General features: G+C 44.7%; 1 protein-coding gene and 1 gene segment (V, D, J or C); both read right to left on the bottom strand.

Moving 5' to 3' along the window:
- LOC105464766 (immunoglobulin heavy variable 3-23-like) overlaps positions 1-17,168 on the bottom strand; it is a 350,273-nt gene extending 333,105 nt beyond the window's left edge. The window contains 1 exon segment of the V gene segment in view: positions 16,810-17,168. Within this exon segment, the coding sequence occupies positions 16,810-16,855 (46 nt within the window).
- Positions 9,165-11,363, bottom strand: LOC105464764 (disintegrin and metalloproteinase domain-containing protein 21-like). The gene has a single exon (XM_011712803.3). The coding sequence runs from the start codon at positions 11,361-11,363 to the stop codon at positions 9,165-9,167; it is 2,199 nt and encodes a 732-aa protein (XP_011711105.2).
- Positions 17,169-17,529: the final 361 nt, after the last annotated feature.

The raw sequence follows: 17,529 nt of genomic DNA, 5'->3' as shown, positions 1-17,529 counted from the left end.
ATTTCCAACTTTTTTTTAGGTTCAGACTGAACATGTTTAGGTTTGTCACACGTGTAAATTACATGTCACAATTACAAATGATTTCATACTGAGGTAATAAGCATAGTATCCAATAGCTAGTTTTTCAGTCTTCACCTTCCTCCCACCCTTCATCTTCTAGTAGGCCCTGATGTCTGTTGTTTCCTGCATTGTGTCCATAGGTACTTGAGGTCAAGCTCCCACTTATAAATGAGAACATGTGGTATATCTATTTCTGTTTTTGCATTAATTTACTTAGGATAATGGACTCCAGCTGCATCCATGTTGCTACAAAGGACACAATTTCATTCTTTTTCATGATTGTGTAATGTTCCATGGTGTATATGTACCACGTTTTCTTTATCCACTCCTTTGCTAATGAGTATCTAGGTTGGATCCATGCCTTTGCTATTGGGACTAGTGCTGTAGCGAACATATGAGGGCATGTGTTTTTTGGTAGAACAATTTATATTCCTTTGGGGAGCTATCCAGTACTGGGATTCCTGTATCAAGTGGTAGCTCTATTTCAAGTTCTTTGAGAAATCTCCAAATTGCTTTCCATAGTGGCTGAACTACATTACATTTCTACTGTGAGCCCCAAATATCTAAGACAGGTCTCAGTCAATTTGGAAAGTTAAGGATGCACCTGTGACACAGCCCCAGGAAGTCCTGATGGCATGTGTCCAAGGTAGTTAGGGATACAGTTTGCTTTTATACATTTTAGGGAGACATGAGACATCGATACGTGAAAGATGTACATTGGTCCAGTCTGGTAAGGCAGGACAACTCGAAGTGGGGGCTTCCACTAGGTTAGAGGTAGATAAGTGACAAAATTTTGCATTCTTTTGAGTCCTTGATAAACCTTCCACTGAATATACAACTTAGTCTGGCTCAGTGAATCTTCGTTTTTACATAAACTTTAGAAAAGAGGAAGCAATCAGACATTCATTTGTCTCATGTGAGCCTCAGGGATGCCTTTGATAGAATGGGAGGCAAGTTTGCTCTAAGCCGTTCCCAGTCTGACTTTTCCCTCTAGCTTCATGATCTTGGCATTCCAAGATTTATTTTCCTGTCACACTACTAACAGTACCTAAGTCTTCTGTTTTCTCTGTAGCCTCACCAATATCTGTTGTTTTTTGACTTTTTAAGGATAGCCATTCTGACTGGTGTGAGATGGTATCTCCCTGTGGTTTTGATTTACACTTCTCTAATGGTTAGTGATGTTAAGCATAATTTCTTCATATGCTTGTTGGTCACATGTATGTCTTCACTTGAGACGTGTCTGTTCATGTCCTTTGCCCATTTTTTAATAAGGTTGTTTGGTTTTTGCTTGCTGATTTGTTTAAGTTCCTTGTAGATTCTTGATATTAGACCTTTGTCACATGCTAATATGGTTTGGCTCTGTGTAATCAACCAAATCTCATCTCAAATAGTAATCCTCATGTGACAAGGGATGGACCTGATGGGAGGTGACCAGGTCATGGGGGTGGTTTCCCCCATGCTGTCCTCATGTTCTCATGATAGTGAGTGAGTGCTCATGAGATCTGATGGTTTTATCAATGTGTGGTGGTTCCTCCTTCATTCTCTCTCTCTCTGTCTCTCATCTGCTGCCATGTGTCACATGCCTGCTTCCACTTCAACCATGATTGCAAGTTTCTTGAGTCCCTGACTCTAACCACGCAGAACTGTGAGTCAATTAAACCTCTTTTCTTTACAAATTACCCACTTTCGGGCAGTTCTTTATAGCAGTGTGAAAACAAACTAATATAGTAAATTGGTACCAGGAGTGGAGAACTAATATAAAGATAACTCAAAATCTGGAAGCAACTGTGGAACTGGGTTCCTCCTGGCAGAGGTTGGAACAGTTTGGAGAACTTGAAAGAAGACAGGAAGATGTGGGAAAGTTTGGAACTTCCTAGAGACTTGTTGAGTGGTTTTGACCAAAATTCTGATATTGACATGAACAGTGTAGTTCAAGCTGAGATGGTCTTAGGTGGTGAGGACTAAACTCTGATTTTTTTTTTTTTATCTTGCCCAAATTCCTACCTAAGGAGTCTGGGGAGTCATGCTCTACAAATCATAAATTCTCATCAGATGGGTTTTATTTAAACCTGTATATGATTTACTTTCCAAACTGACTCTGGCATAACATTATAAAACAAATAAGAAAATCAAAATATTTTACCCCAAAACACGTTTCTTTGCCCTACTCTGAGATGGCCCTGCAGGCCAGGTGTGGTGGCTCATGCCTGTAATCCCAGCACTTTGGGAGGCTGAGGTGGGCGGATCACCTGAGGTCGGGAGTTCGAGACCAACCTGACCAACATGGAGAAACCCTGTGTCTACTAAAAGTACAAAATTAGCTGGGTGTGGTGGTGCATGCCTGTAATCCTAGTTACTCAAGAGGCTGAGGCAGGAGAATTGCTTGAATCCAGGAGGTAGAGGTTGTGGTGAGCCAAGATCATGCCATTGTGCTCCAGACTGGGCAACAAAAGCAAAACTTCATCTAAAAAAAAAAAAAATGAAAGAAAGAACTGGCCCCGCAAAGCCGTTCTTTGTGGGGGAAAATTTGTAAAGAATCTCTATTAACATAGCTAGATCTTTTTCTTCTAGAACCTCCCAATCCTAAAGAGATGAACTAAGATCTGAATAGGAAACATTTGTCACCTATTGTCTCTAAGGGCAGCCACTAAAAGACTTCAAAAGAACTTTGGACTCTACAATCTTTATCTTAACCTGAACATTACCTTTCTGTCTATTCCAGGCCTTTAGACAAACTCAGCCAATTGTCAACTAGAAAATTAAATTCACCTATAGCCTGGAAGCCCTCACTTTGAGTTGCTCCACCTTTCTGGACCCAACCAATGTATCTCTTAAATGTATTTGATTGATGTCTTATGCCTCTCTAAAATGTATAAAACCAAGCTTGCTGGAATTTTGTCCCTGCCCTAGAAATCTGTGGAACTTTGCACTTGAGAGAGATGATCTGAAATAGGAACTTATGTTTAAAAGGGAAACAGAGCATGAAAGTTTGGAAAATCTGTAGCCTGGCCATGTGGTAGAAAAGAAAAATGCATTTTCTAGGGAGAAATTCAAGTTGGCTGCAGAAATTTGCATAAGTAATGAGGAGATGAATATTAATAACCAAGACAATGGGGAAAATGTTTCCAGGGCATATCAGAGATCTTTGCAGCAACCCTTCCAATCACAGACCTGGAGGCCTATAAGGGAAACATGGTTTCATGGGCTGGGTCCAGGGCCCAGCTGCTCTGTGGAGCCTTGGGACTTGGTGCCCTGTGTCCCAGCTGCTCCAGCTCTAGCTGTGGCTAAAAAAGTCCAATGTGCAACTCAGGCCATTGTTTCAGAAGGTACAAGCCCCAATCCTTGGTGGCTTCCACATGATGTTGGGCCTATGGGTGTGCAGAAGAGAATAATTCCGCTTTGTGATCCTCTGCCTAGATCTCAGAGGATTTATGGAAATGACTGGATGTCCAGCCAGAAGTCTGCTCCAGGGGCAAAGCCCTCATGGAGAGCCTCTGCCAGGGCAGCACAGAAGGGAAATGGGGGGTTGGAGCCCCCACACAGAGTCCCCACCAAGGACAGTGACTAATGGGGCTGTGAGAAGAGGGCCACCATCCTTCAGACCCCGGAATGGTAGATCCATTAACAGCTTGCACTGTGCACCAGGAAAAGCTGCAGGCACTCAATGAGAGCAGCCAGGAGGGCTGAACTCTGCAAAGCCCATGAGAGTAGCCACAGGATCAGAGCTGCAAAGCCTGCAAAGCCACAGGGTGAGAGCCTCCCAAGGTTGTGGGAGCCCCCACTTTGCATTAGCATGCCCTGAATGTGAGAAATGGAGTCAAAGGAGATTATTTCGGTGCTTTAAGATTTAATGACTGCCTCACTGGATTTTGGGCTTGCATGTGACCTGCAGCCCCTTTGTTTTGGTCCATTTCTCCCATCTGAAATGGGAGCATTTATCTAATGTCTCTACCCCCATTGTTTCTTGGAAGTAACTGACTTGTTGTTCATTTTACAGGTTCATAGATGAAAGGGACTTGCCTTTCATCTATGAACCTGTAAAAGTCCAATGTGACTTTGGACTTGGACTTTTGAGTTAATGCTGAAATGAGTTAAGATGTTAGGGAGACTGTTGGGAAGGCATGATTGGTTTTGAAACGCAAAGAGGATATGAGATTTGGGAGTGGTTGGGGTGGCGTGATATGGTTTGGCTCTGTGTCTCTATCCAAATGGCACCATTCCTCAGGGTGATCAGCCAGCTACATGGTGGCAGGTTAGATTATATTGGACCTCTTCCATCCTGGAAAGGGCAGAGGTTTGTCCTCACTGAAATACACACTGACTCCAGATATGGTTTTGCCTATCCTGCATGCAATGCTTCTGCCAAGACTACCATCTGTGGACTCATGGAATGCCTTATCCACTGTCACAGGATTCCACATAGCATTGCCTCTGACCAAGGCACTCCCTTGATGGCTAAAGAAGTGTGGCAGTGGGCTCATGCTCATGGGATTCACTTGTCTTACCATGTTCCCCATCATCCTGAAGCAGCTGGACTGACAGAAAACTGGAATGGCCTTTTGAAGTCACAATTACAATGCCAACTAGGTGACAATACCTTGCAGGACTGGGGCAAAGCTCTCCAGAAGGCTGTGTGTGCTCTGAATCAGCATCCAATATATGGTCCTGTTTCTCCCATAGCCATAACTCGTGGATGCAGGAGTCAAGGGTGGAAGTGGAAGTGGCACCATTCACCATCGCCCCCAGTGATCCACCAGCAAAATTTTTGCTTCCTGTTCCCATGACATTACATTCTGTTGGCCTAGAGGTCTTAGATCCAGTGGGAATAATGCTGCCGTCAGGAGACACAACAATAATTCCATTAAATGGGAAGTTAAGATTGCCACCTAGACACTTTGGCCCCTCCTACCTTTAAGTCCACAGGCTAAGAAGGGAGTTACAGTGTTGGCTGGGTGGCCGACTTGGACTATCAAGATGCAATCAGTCTATTACTCCACAATGGAGGTAAGGAAGAGTATGTATGGAATACAGGAGATCCATTAGGGCGTCTCTTAGCATTCCCATGCCCTGTCATTAAGGTCAATGGGAGACTATAACAGCCCAATCCAGGCAGGACTATGAATGGCCCAGACCCTTCAGGAATGAAGGTTTGTGTCACTCCACTAGGAAAAAAACCACGACCCGCTGCGATGCTTGCTGAAGGCAAAGGGAATACAGAATGGGTAGTAGAAGAAGGTGGTCATCAATATCAGCTACGTGATGAGTTGCAGAAATGAGGACTGTAATTGTCATCAGTATTTCCTTCTTCTTTTGTTAAAAACATGTTTGTGCATGTATACCCTTGTACTCAGAAAATTCCTTCATTTTATTTCTTTTTTCCTTTATCATGTGACATAAAATTTATTGACTTCATATCAGCATTTAAGTGTTCTTAACTTTATGTAATAGCATTTAGATTGGGGATTGGTACATTTCTGGTTGTACAAAAGATAGTTGTATTACATTAGGTGTAATTATGACCTTATTATTGTCTTTATTTGAAGATTATATATGATCTCAGGAGATTCGTGTGGGCTCAAGTTGACAAGGGGTTGACTTGTGATGGTTAATACTCAGTGTCAACTTGATTGGACTGAAGCATGCAAAGGATTGATCCTGGGTGTGTCTGTGAAGCTGTTGCCAAAGGAGATTAACATTTGAGCCAGTGGGCTGGGAAAGGCAGACCCACCCTTAATCGAGGTGGGCAGCATCTAATCAGCTGCCAGTGTGGCCAGGATATAAAGCAGGCAGAAAAACATGAAAAGACTAGACTCGCTTAGTCTCCCAGCCGACATCTTTCTCCTGTGCTGGATGCTTCCTGCCCTCAAACATCGGACTCCAAGTTCTTCAGCTTTGGGAATTGGACTGGCTTCCTTGCTCCTCAGCTTGCAGGTGGCCTACTGTGGGACCTTGTAACTGTGTGAGTTTAATATTCCTTAGTAAACTCATATATATATATATATATATATATATATAACATATAATATATATTATACATATAACATATAATATATATTATACATAACATATAATATATATTATACATAACATAATATATAACATAATATATATTATATATAACATATTATATATTATATAACATATTATATATTATATATAACATATAATATGTTATATATAACATAATATATTATATATAACATATAATATATATTATATATATAACATATAATATATATTATATATATACATATTAGGGTTCTCTAAAGGGTTGGAACTATACATAGGTTCCATAGTCTGTGGTGTAGACTAGGTGAAATGAACTGTACAACCTCCTGAAGGGTAACACCCAGACTCTCACCTGAACTCCCTGAAATCCTGTGCCCTGGGGATTGGAGAAACCTTCAAACCAAAGCCAGTGTTAAGTTAGCTCAGTCTTTGATTGACATGCAATCTGCCTATACTTGGCTTCCAAGGGTGGGTGAGGGAGAATTCCTGCCTGGAACAAGGTCACATTACAAAGAATCTTCACGATGCTCATGAGACATCTCGGACCTTCCATCAGAAGCATTCAGGATGGCAGGAGACTGGACGTGATGTGCAAACATGGGCATAGGAGGAAGGAAACAGAGAATGGAAGGAGGTGACAGCTGACAAAGCCTTGTGTTCTCAGATGCCAAGCATGAAATGAAGCATTTATGATGAAGGAAACAGAACAGATGTACGGTACAATATTAAATATACAATAGTAAATTACAGCAGGTGGCTTCACAGCAGCTTAGACACAGCAGAAGAGAAGAGGATGGAATTGGAAGACAGATGCTCAGGACAGATGCAGAGTGAAGCCGAGGACCCGGGAAAGAGGATTTGAGAGTTACAGACTCTGGGAGTGGACCCACCCCAGAAACAGAGGTGGAGGGGGATTGGAGGAAGAAGGAACATTTGAAAGTACTCCGTAGAGAACCAGGATAGCCCCTTGGGCTAAGCAGCCCATGACCCTTGCAGCCTCAGAGGTCCAGACTCCAGCCTGGCCTCACATGCTGGTTGGTCTTGTCCCTGCCAGGCCAGAACCCTCCTCAGAACCCAGAGCCCCCACGGCTCTCCCTCACCCTATGCCCAGGACGTGTCTCTTGTGCATTCTTCCCTGGCCCACAGGTGAGAGTTTATACCTGCTTGGGCGGCCTCGGCATCCACACCAGCAACCTGGTAGCAATTGCCCTGCTGCCTCCACCTGGCACAGCTCGGATTTCCCACAGTGCAGGCCCCGTGGTCAGGAGTGATTAGAACACACAGGAGGGCAGCTCAAGACAACAGGTGCTGAGGCATGCAGATTTCAAGGATTTAAGTGCTGATGCCCTTGGAAGACCATTTCCATGGGGTTAATCATGGTTTCTCTTGGTGAAATGTTGGCTTGTGTTTTTGATATTGTTGTTGCTCTAAATAGTGTTTACCTGACTTCAACATGAACTCGATTGGTCACGTTCTTTGTTGAAATATGTATCTTTCTAAAAGTTCACACAGCGTTAGATTTTTTACTCAAACTACCTATAACATTTCTCCAACAGAATGCACATTTGCCTTCCTTCCCCACATACCTCCGCTCCCTGCCCTGAGCAGTGCCCCTGCCGGTCCCATCTGCTTAGGGGGTGGGGCAGGGGACACAGGCCCTGACACGAGGTGGGGCCGTGCCAAGCGTGGTGGTCTTGTAAGGGCACTGAGTGGGTGGGCCCTGGAGAGAGCGGAGGTCATTCCCCCGGGGAACCCCCTAGGCCACAGGAGAGAGATCAGCTGATGTGTGAAGTGGGGGTGGAGATGCAAGAAGGCTGGGATGGGGCCTGCTGCTCTATCAGCAAAACCCCTCACACCCGAAGGGCACACAGCAGGAGGGCATCGTATTCACTGACCTCATAGGTAACTGTCCATTAGCGTTCACCCACAAAATAATAAAATACACTGAGAGGGGCACAGGAATGGATTGCTCGCATCTTTATGTCGGCTGAATGGAGGAAATTTCTAAGCAGGTTGAGAGAAAGGATATCAAGCTGTGTTTGGAGAAAGGGGTGGGAATTCTAAACAATGTTATGGAAGCAGGGCAGCTAGAACCACAGGTGTATTCAGAAGAATGCTAGATCTCAGTACTACTCTAGAATATCAGCAGTTTTCTGTGGACGGTATGGGAAGTGTGATTTCTTCTGTTTGTGGGTTTTGCGTTTCACATTCTCTGTGACATATCTACACTGCATTTTAAAAGTAAAAATTATTGTGAATTTTAATTTAAAATAAAATGTTATTTCATTCAGTTCTTTATACATTTAACTTTCATTTTCCTTCACAATAACTTAGCAACACACCTAGCCCTGTTTTCACCCGGACCAGCCTGTGCTGCTACAAGCCTGGTTTCTCTTCCTCATCACAACATACTCAGCTTCCCTTCCCGTTTCAGTTCGAGGAAATGTGGGGCGGGAAGGGAGGGGCAGCTGCCACTCACACAGCTCACACTGAATGCCAGAGAGCTTGCCCCGCACCTCTGCCTACTTTTCTAGTTGAATTTCATTGCATGCAGCAATCAACCTCAGGAATTCATTTCCCCACATACGGGAAGCTTGGCCCCAGGTACGGGGATTTGCTTGGTGGGGAATTTGAACCCAAGTCCCTCTCACTGCAAATCCCACAGCATCCCTATGAGGAAGAGACAGGGAACAGGGAGTAGCCCTGGGTCACCCTAAACTGACTTCGGGCTCAGAGAAGGACAGATTACCTGGGGAGTGAGGAAGCTCATTGCTCTGGAGCTCACTTCTGGAGAAATGTCATGAAGGGGCCCTGTAAGGAGCTGGTGGCAACTTCCGTTAATTGTGGGACCAGCGACCTCAGGTCAAGAGCCAGATGCTCGCTCAGGTCTCTCCGGGCCAGAGGCTCTGGCCACGTTTGGGCTCCCAGTGGAGTCTAAGAAAATGTGGAGAGCACCAATGTGTGTTTTTGAAGATTTATTTCAGAGTGAGCATCATTTCAAGAAATGTGGACTTGAGCTTTGCCATCCTTTCCCCTGATCCTGTTCCATAGATTTTGCTGTTATATTCTCTGTATCTTTACAGGCTGAATTTGTCTTATTCTGGGTCAGTAGCTGTTACTTCCTTAACGGCGGTGGTCCTGATAGTTCGCACATTTGTGGCCATCCCAAAGAGCAGTGCAATTATGAAGGTGTAAATACGACCAAAGACCACTCTCAGATACAGCACTGCCTGATGGCTTTGTTTGACCAAACGTGTTCTTCTTGGAGGTGGCCCGCTGTCAACACTCCCACCAATACCTCTTCTTAGGCACCGTGGAGGATCCCAGCCTATATGGCAATGGCAGTTCCTTCTGTTGTTGCAGACCCCTTTGTAACTGCACTTCTGAGGGTAACAGTCGTAGTTCAGTGAAGTGATAGCCACATTGCACTGGGTGTTATTACAGGCCATTCCACGAGAACAAGGAGTGCCGTCTATCACACGCCCAACATCAGTTGTGTCTGTTGCACGGTGTTCATCCAATCCAAAACACTGAAACCCTCTTCTTATTGAGTGATGGAATGAAACATGTTCCTGCAGCCGGGGAAGATGGGTCACGTTGGTACACTGCAGTCTTCCACAAAACTTATCTATTCCTACACAAGCCTGGTAGCTGAGAGCTGATTGTTCTCGAGTACAATGTCCGAATCGGTGACTTTCAAGATTGATGTCATAGCAGTCCCCAGGAGCATCCTTAGCACTGACACCAAAGATCGCCTTGCAGAGCACATTGCGGTCAGTGCAGTTCCCATGATAGCAGTAGCCTTCTTCAGTGCACGGGGTTCCATCTTGCAAATAAAGGTCTGGGGGGCATGTCAAGGTGGTCCCATGACAGTACTCTGGAAGGTCACATATATTTTGGATAGGTCTGCAGAGAGTCCCTTGTGCGGAGAAGCTGCAGTTTGTACAGCAGTCTCCTAGATGACAGATGCTCCCCGGTGTGAGGCGACAGTCACTTCGGCAGCAACGACTGGCATAACACTGCTTGAAGGAGCCACAGTCACATTCCTCCCTCCCTTCCACGATTAGGTTTCCACAGCGAACCATTGTTATGCTTTCGTTATGCACTGGAGCGAGTGCTTCAAAAACGCACTGGGATGAATTTACAAAACAATTTTGTGCATGTCCATAAGAACAGTTACTGAACGCATCTGTTATCCCAGGATATCGCTGCATAATGCAGAAGGCCCTTCTCTGACATGTGCAGTAGTTGTCATCATACTCCACACCCATACTTCTCATCAGTGTCTGGGTTGTTATGACGGCTACCAATAAATAATGTCTGCCTAGAGTACCAATGTGTAATAGGCCTAAATGTGTACAGAAGCTATACCTTTGTGGTTCATAGTTAGATTCATGTGGCGCTTCTTTAATAAGTAGTGTGGATGAATGAACATGAAAAGTATCAAAAAAGGTTCTTTTAAAATAGGTAAACATCGCACTATTAGCTCCATATTGATTCACAGGAGCTGGGTCATGAACATTATATATGGTCAAAAGATAAATATAGTACCGCAGATCAATATTTTGAACAATGCTGTCAATGACACTGAACATCTGGACCACCGCTATGTAACAAGTTGTAATATTGCCATATATACGATAATATGTGTTGGAACATTGAACGTGGCCTTTTATATTGCCTCTATGAGAACTATACAGCAAAGTAGATATCCTGGGATTCATGCTGTCATTTGCTTCAGAGAACAGGGGGTCTGTCTCCTCATTGTCACCATCTCTAAATGTGGGCCCCGTTGCGTTGGGCTCAGCCACTATCTGAGAAACAACATGTTCAAACCTGCGGGAATCCTGGAGGGGTTTGATTTCATAGGCAAGGTCGTCCAGCTTCATGATGCCTCTGAGGCCCCCATAGCACGTGTCGACGGTGACCATGGACAGAGGCACCTCCTCCAGGTAGCCGAGGTAGTAGCAGTCTGGAGGGATGTAGGGGTCATCCACCTGCAAGGCTCCTTGGTCATCCTGAGTTGTCATCAGCAGATGTCTGGGCCAAAGAAGGTGTTTTCTCCGCATGTGAACGACGTGTCTTTGACCCCCAAAACGCAGGCTGTAGGACAGCCAGCCGGGAAACTGAACGCCTTTGCCATGGTGTGTCTCCTTCCTGGGAATCACCACCTCAGAGGATGCGTAGTGCCACAAGGGACGGCCTTGAGAACACCAGACTGGAGCCAGGAGTGCCCAGAGCCCCAGCAGCAAGACGGGGGCCCTAAGGGTGACTGGCGCCTCTGCTGACCTCATGCCCCAGCCCAGGGATAGTCATCCAAAGAGAATGGGAAAGGAAAGGACTGTCCTTGGGGAAGCCAGGCCCCAAGCAGCTGCGGTGGCTGCGTCCCTCCCAGGGAGACCCTGACATAGAACAAAGGACCTCCCCAGGCTCCTGCACCACACCCTGGGGGCACCTGGGCTCCGGGAGGGAATGAGGTAACAGTCCCAGGGCGGGGCAGGGGTGGATCCAGAGAGGATGGCAGCTGCACACAGGATGAGGCTGAGGGTCCTGGCTGTGAGAATTCATTGGGAAGGGAAAAGGGAGAGGGAAGCAGGGCTGTGTCTCTTTTACCACCGTCAATCTTTTCTGTTGCTTTCTGAATCTACAAAACACAATGATGTGTTCAATGCCCTCGCATCAGGCGTGTTATTCTCGGTCGCTCTGTGGGTTAATACTGCTCCTTTCTGTGGGTCACATTGCTTACTCGGTTGCCATGTGGAGGTAGACACTGCCAATACTTTCCTTGTGGACTGAATGGTTTTCTTGTCTTAATAAGTACCCATGTCTTATTCTCTTTGTTGTTGTTTCGTTTTGTTTTGGTTTTGAAGTTTGGTTTGAAGTTACCAGATTGTGAAAGGAAAATATCTTGGGCCCCGCTGAGCTGGGAACCACTCAGGGCAAGTCTGCCTCCCAGTCTATTTAAAGCTATCCCTGCGGTCACAGAGATAGATCAGAAACTCAAAAGAATGCAACCATCTGTCTCTCACCTACCTGTGACCTGGAAGCCCTAAGTGGGGAGGACTTGCTTTGAGTTGTCTCAGCCTTTCTGGGTGGAACTAATGTCCTTCTTACTTATATTCACTGGTGTCTCATGTCTCCCTGAAGTGCGTCAATCAAGCCGTGCCTGACCACCCTGGGCACATGTCATCAGGACTTCCTGAGGCCGTGTCACAGGCGTGTCCTCAACCCTGGCAAAGGAAACTTGCTAAATTAACCGAGATCTGTCTCAGAGTTCCTGGGTTCACAAGATCAACAGTTGAAATAGGGTAACTCTTTCTTCTGTGCTGTGTAAAACCCTTGTGAATTATGGTACTTTTTACTTAGTCCATCTACTGGGGGCAGACGCTATTCCTGACCCCATGAGAGCCCCAGGTGCTGCCCCTCAGATGCTTCTGTGTGGTTCTCTCCTGGTCTTTGGTCATTTCTTCAGATGCACGAGCCAATCAGTTCTCAGGGAAGGACACAGGGGGCCCTCTGTGGGTGTCTCATGTCTGAGAACAAATATTTCGCATATTTCTCCCATACTGAGTCCTCTGTGTTCAGTCCTGATTACCAAACGGAAACCCCTGGGCATCCCAGGGCTGTGGGTCTTCTCTCAGAGCTGCAGGATCAAGTCTAGGCTTGTTTTCACCAGGAGAGAGAGGGCCCTGTTTTCCTGCCTTCTCCTCCATAGCAAGCTGTGATGTGGGAGGCCTGAGGAGAGGGCAGAGCCCAGAGCAGATGTGAGAGTCCTGGAGGAGTTGAGTGGCAATGGCAGCATTTGGGAAAATATGATGACTTATAATATGACTGTGCCATGAAACTCACTTAGCAATTATTATTATTCACACATGTGGACAAATTCTAATACATTGCTTTAAGCAAACTTTAAGAGATATAAACAGAGAAATAGAAAACAATATAAAAATAAGAGAAGACCTTAATACCTCACTTACAAGACTGTATAGCAAATCCAGAAAGAAAATTCTGAAGCCTCCGAACTTGAACAACACTATTCAACAAATTCACCTAAAAGACAGTTATGGAACCTTCGAACCAAGAGCCATGTAATATACACTCTTCTCGAGCACACATTGAGCATTGTCCACGGTAGGTTATATGTTACATCATAAGATGAGCATTAACATTTAAAGAAGGAATCCTAACCCTTCTCTAACTCTTTCAAAAATTTGTGAAGGGTCAACCTTCCAAACTATTTCTGAGGCTACCATTACACTATTACCAGTAATATTACCAGTAATAGACAAATGCACCGCAATAAAATAAAATTATAGATCAATATCATTGGTAGACACAAATTAACCACTCCAAAAATAGTAAACTAAGTCCTAAAGATTTTACAGAAGGCCACACACCATGACCCACTCAAATTTATTCGGAGTTGCACAGATGATTCAACATCCTCAATCAATCAATTTGGTACACCACATTAAAAAGTAAAGAAAAAGTATTTCAGTAACGTTTCAAGAGACATAGAAAAAACATTTGGAAAAATTCAGGGTTTCATTATAAAACTTCTGAACAAAGTAGGAAGGCAGTCAAACAACTTGTACATAATAAAATCCATTTAAAAAAGTCACAGCTACTCTGAAAGGTTAGACTATTTTGTTCTAATATCTGAAACAAGGCAAGAATACAGCTTGAGGTATTACACTTCCAGGCCTCAAAATTTGTTGCACACTTAGAGTAATAAATCAGAATGGTACTGGCATAAATGCATGCAGGGAGCTTAGACATAAACCCACATATTGATGACCAGCTGTTTCTCAGCATGAGAACCAGCGATATACAATGTCTAAATTATAGTGTCTTCCAAAGAGCATGTTATGAAAACTGGATTTTCACATGCAAAGAATTAAGAATTTTAAGTTAGAATAAACACAAAAATTAACTCTAAATGCATTAAATATTTAAATGTAATAAGCATAACTGTAAAACTCCCACTCCTGAAAAAAATAGCAATCTTTTTCTGGATTTTGCATTCAAAACACATATAAAAAAAGCAGAATTGAACAAGTGGGACCAGATTTTACGAAAGATTCTGCAAAGCAACGAAATAATTCCAACTTACAGAATTGGATAGTACACCACGTATCTGAAAAAGTGTTAATATCCAATATATAAATAAAATTTCTATAACTCAATAGCAAAAATAAAAATAACCTGTTTTTAAAATAATCAGTTTTACACCTTTAAGAGTATAAGAACCTAGAACTCAGGTTAAACGTTTCTCTCCATGGCTAACGGTCCGTCTTACGGTGTACTTGGCTGGACAATTCTTTGTATTGATTTGACAAAACACTGATCCAGGCGGTGTTGTGAATTTTTTAACAGAGGTTATTAAAACCGTAATAGTTGACTCTGTGTTAGGCAGATTATCATTGTTAACCTGCTTGGCCCTGATTCCATCAGAGCAGAGCTGGAGAAGGTCAAACTCCGTGGTGATCAAGCAGCTTCAGCTGTTTCTGAGACTTCCAGCCTGCACTTACTGATGGCCGGCCCTGAGGATATTGGATGTTTCCAGCCATCCCCCAAAATCGTCATCCCCTACATCTCACCGGAAAGTGGTGTGTCCCTCTGCAGCTTGTCAAACCTACATTTCAGACAGAGAAAGACTCTCCAAAATCAAATAATATTTATTTGAAAATGGGCATCGCAAGGGGAGTATGCATGGGCACATTTAAGGAGGTAAATGAAGACACGTGTTTTAAAGGATAACTGAGGAGGCTTACTGAGCTGTTTTCAGACAATTATCCTGGGCTAGAAGAATCAATAACCAGGGTGGAATCAGTTTAAGGTTGGACAGGGAGTGGTAGGGTAGATATCCCCACAATATTAATTCTTTTATTGTTGTGGTAGCCTTAGCCTTTGTTCAAGGTTGTAGTTGTGCAGATAATTTGTGTGTGTGTGTGTGTGTGTGTGTATGTGTGTGAGATTGAGTCTCACTCTGTCACTCAGGCTGGAGCGCAGTGGCACAATCTCAGCTCACTGCAACATCCGCCTCCGGGGTTCAAGCAACTCTCCTGTCTCAGCCTCCCATGTAGCTGGGACTACAGGCATTTGCCACCACTCCAGGCTAATTTTTTTTTTTTGTATTTTTTAGTAGAGATGGGGTTTCACTATCTTGGGCAGACTGGTCTCCAACTCCTGACCTCAGGTGATCTGCCCACCTTGGCCTCCCAAAGTGCTGGGATTACAGGCATGAGCCACTGCACCCAGCTGTGCAGAGTATTTTTATGGTAGTTCTTGTTATCAGGGATATGTTCATAAGAACCCTCCATTCATGACCTTCTCCAGCTTCACCTGTAAAGATTATAACACAAGTGGCTCCATTTTGATTCTGACAACTTTCACACCCTCTTCCTCACACCACTAGTGAAGAACGTTACTGTGTGAAGATTTTTCAGAACAGGATTAGAAACACACCCGTATCGCACGTTAACCAAACAAGCTTGTCCCCTTCAGTCCCCACTGGCAACTTGCATTTCCAGATGAGTCTCCATGCAACACAGTGGAGGGTCCTGAGTGAGGAGGAGTGAAGAAAGTCCCACCAGCCTCTCCCGCGTGACTGCGGCAGCCACAGCCTGAGACCCACCTGAGCGCCACGAAAGGGCTTGAGGCCTGGAATTTTGACCACAAAGAAAATATCTTCCTTTTCCAGAAAGCAGGAAAAGCAAATGGAAAAATGAGAACAACGACTACAAAAGAAAGTAAATGGATTAGGGACAAAAGAAGCACCAGATCAGTGCAGATGCTGATTTGCATCCTTCAGTGTCAGGAGAAGGGCCAGACGTGAAACCTGTGAGGTTGTACATGACACTGGCCCTGGCCCAGCCTCCACCATCTGTGATCAGGATCCATAAAGACTGTTCTAGTCATGAAGGCTCACTGAGGTCCCTGTCCTGGGTCTGACTGGAGAAGACTCACCAGGAAACCCTGAGCTTACTCAGGATTCTGATCGTGGTGACTATGTTTGAGGACTTTGCATCCCTGTAAGCACCAATCTGCATTTTGTGCCGGTGAGAATAGATCCTCATATTAAAATAATCTCTTTCAAATACTAAGAGAAGACATTGTTAGGCACAGAATCCTAAACTTAGAGAGGTTCCCTGGGGAAACTGTGAGAAGTAGAGGAAGCCCCATATCCTGACAGGAAATCAGCCTCCGTGTGCACCTGCCTCTGGGTTGACTCTGATCAGTGGGTCCTGAGCGCCCCCTGACGCTGATTTCCCCAGCGTTCCTGCAGGGAGGTTTGTGTCTGGGCTCACACTGACCTCCCCTCACTGTGTCTTTCGCACAGTAATACACGGCCGTGTCCTCAGCTCTCAGGCTGTTCATTTGCAGGGAGAGCGTGTTCTTTGAGTTGTCTCTGGAGATGGTGAATCGGCCCTTCACGGAGTCTGTGTACCATGTGCTACCCCCACCACTACTAATAGCTGAGATCCACTCCAGCCCCTTCCCTGGAGCCTGGCGGACCCAGCTCATGTCATAGCTACTGAAGGTGAATCCAGAGGCTGCACAGGAGAGTCTCAGGGACCCCCCAGGCTGGACCAAGCCTCCTCCAGACTCCACCAGCTGCACCTCACACTGGACACCTGCAAACAGAGAGACACCAAGGTCAGAAACTGCCACACATATCCACTGTTTCTCTCATTCATGTCCACTCCCACTCAATCTCTCTAGTTCTCCATGAATCACCTCTTAAAATAGCAACAAGGAAAACCCAGCTCAGCCCAGACTCCATGGTGAGTCCTCTGTGTTCAGTGCTGATCACCGAATGGAACACTGTGGACTTCCAGGGCTGGGGCTCCTCTCCCAGAGCTGCAGGGTCAGGGCTGGGCTGGTTTTCGTCAGCAGAGGGAGGGCCGTATTTGCATGTCCCCCACTATATAGCTCTGGGGTGGGACATCTGAGGAGAGGCCGGGCTCACTGCAGATGAAGTGTCCTGGGGGAGATTGGTAGTAATTCCATCATTCAGGAAAATATAATTTTACATTATGTGATTGTACCTTAGCATTTAGCTCTCATAATCCGACTTTATGTTTACATATTTACACAATATATATAATGCAGCTTTCAATGTTATATTTTACAGAAGATAATTTACATAGAGAACACAGCAGTTGTGCAGTGTGTCTAAGGTTACACATCTAAAAAAAATTAATCCTATTATCTGGGCCTGTGCTCTAACTACCAGAGGAGGCGGCTCCCCTGAGACAACTCCAGGGCAGCGTGGACCAGGCCTAGTGAAGACTGCAGGATTCCCCATCTGCTATGACAGCTTTCTGTAATTTACCTAAACATGCAGAGAGAACCACGGTTCATGTGTGTGTATTTTCAGAAGTTAGTCATGTTGCTTCTGTCAATATCAGTTTTTTCATTGCTCCATTTTAGCAAAACTATTCATTTCTTTCTTTG

The sequence above is a fragment of the Macaca nemestrina genome, chromosome 7, assembly GCF_043159975.1.
Source record: "Macaca nemestrina isolate mMacNem1 chromosome 7, mMacNem.hap1, whole genome shotgun sequence".
Lineage (NCBI taxonomy): Eukaryota > Metazoa > Chordata > Mammalia > Primates > Cercopithecidae > Macaca > Macaca nemestrina.
The sequence above is the reverse complement of the archived record's forward strand: the minus strand, read 5'-3'. Positions and strand labels throughout refer to the sequence as shown.

What these genes read in the sequence shown, in the direction of transcription:
- LOC105464764 (XM_011712803.3), bottom strand. Translation starts at nt 11,363, where the DNA reads ATGAGGTCAGCAGAGGCGCCAGTCACCCTTAGGGCCCCCGTCTTGCTG.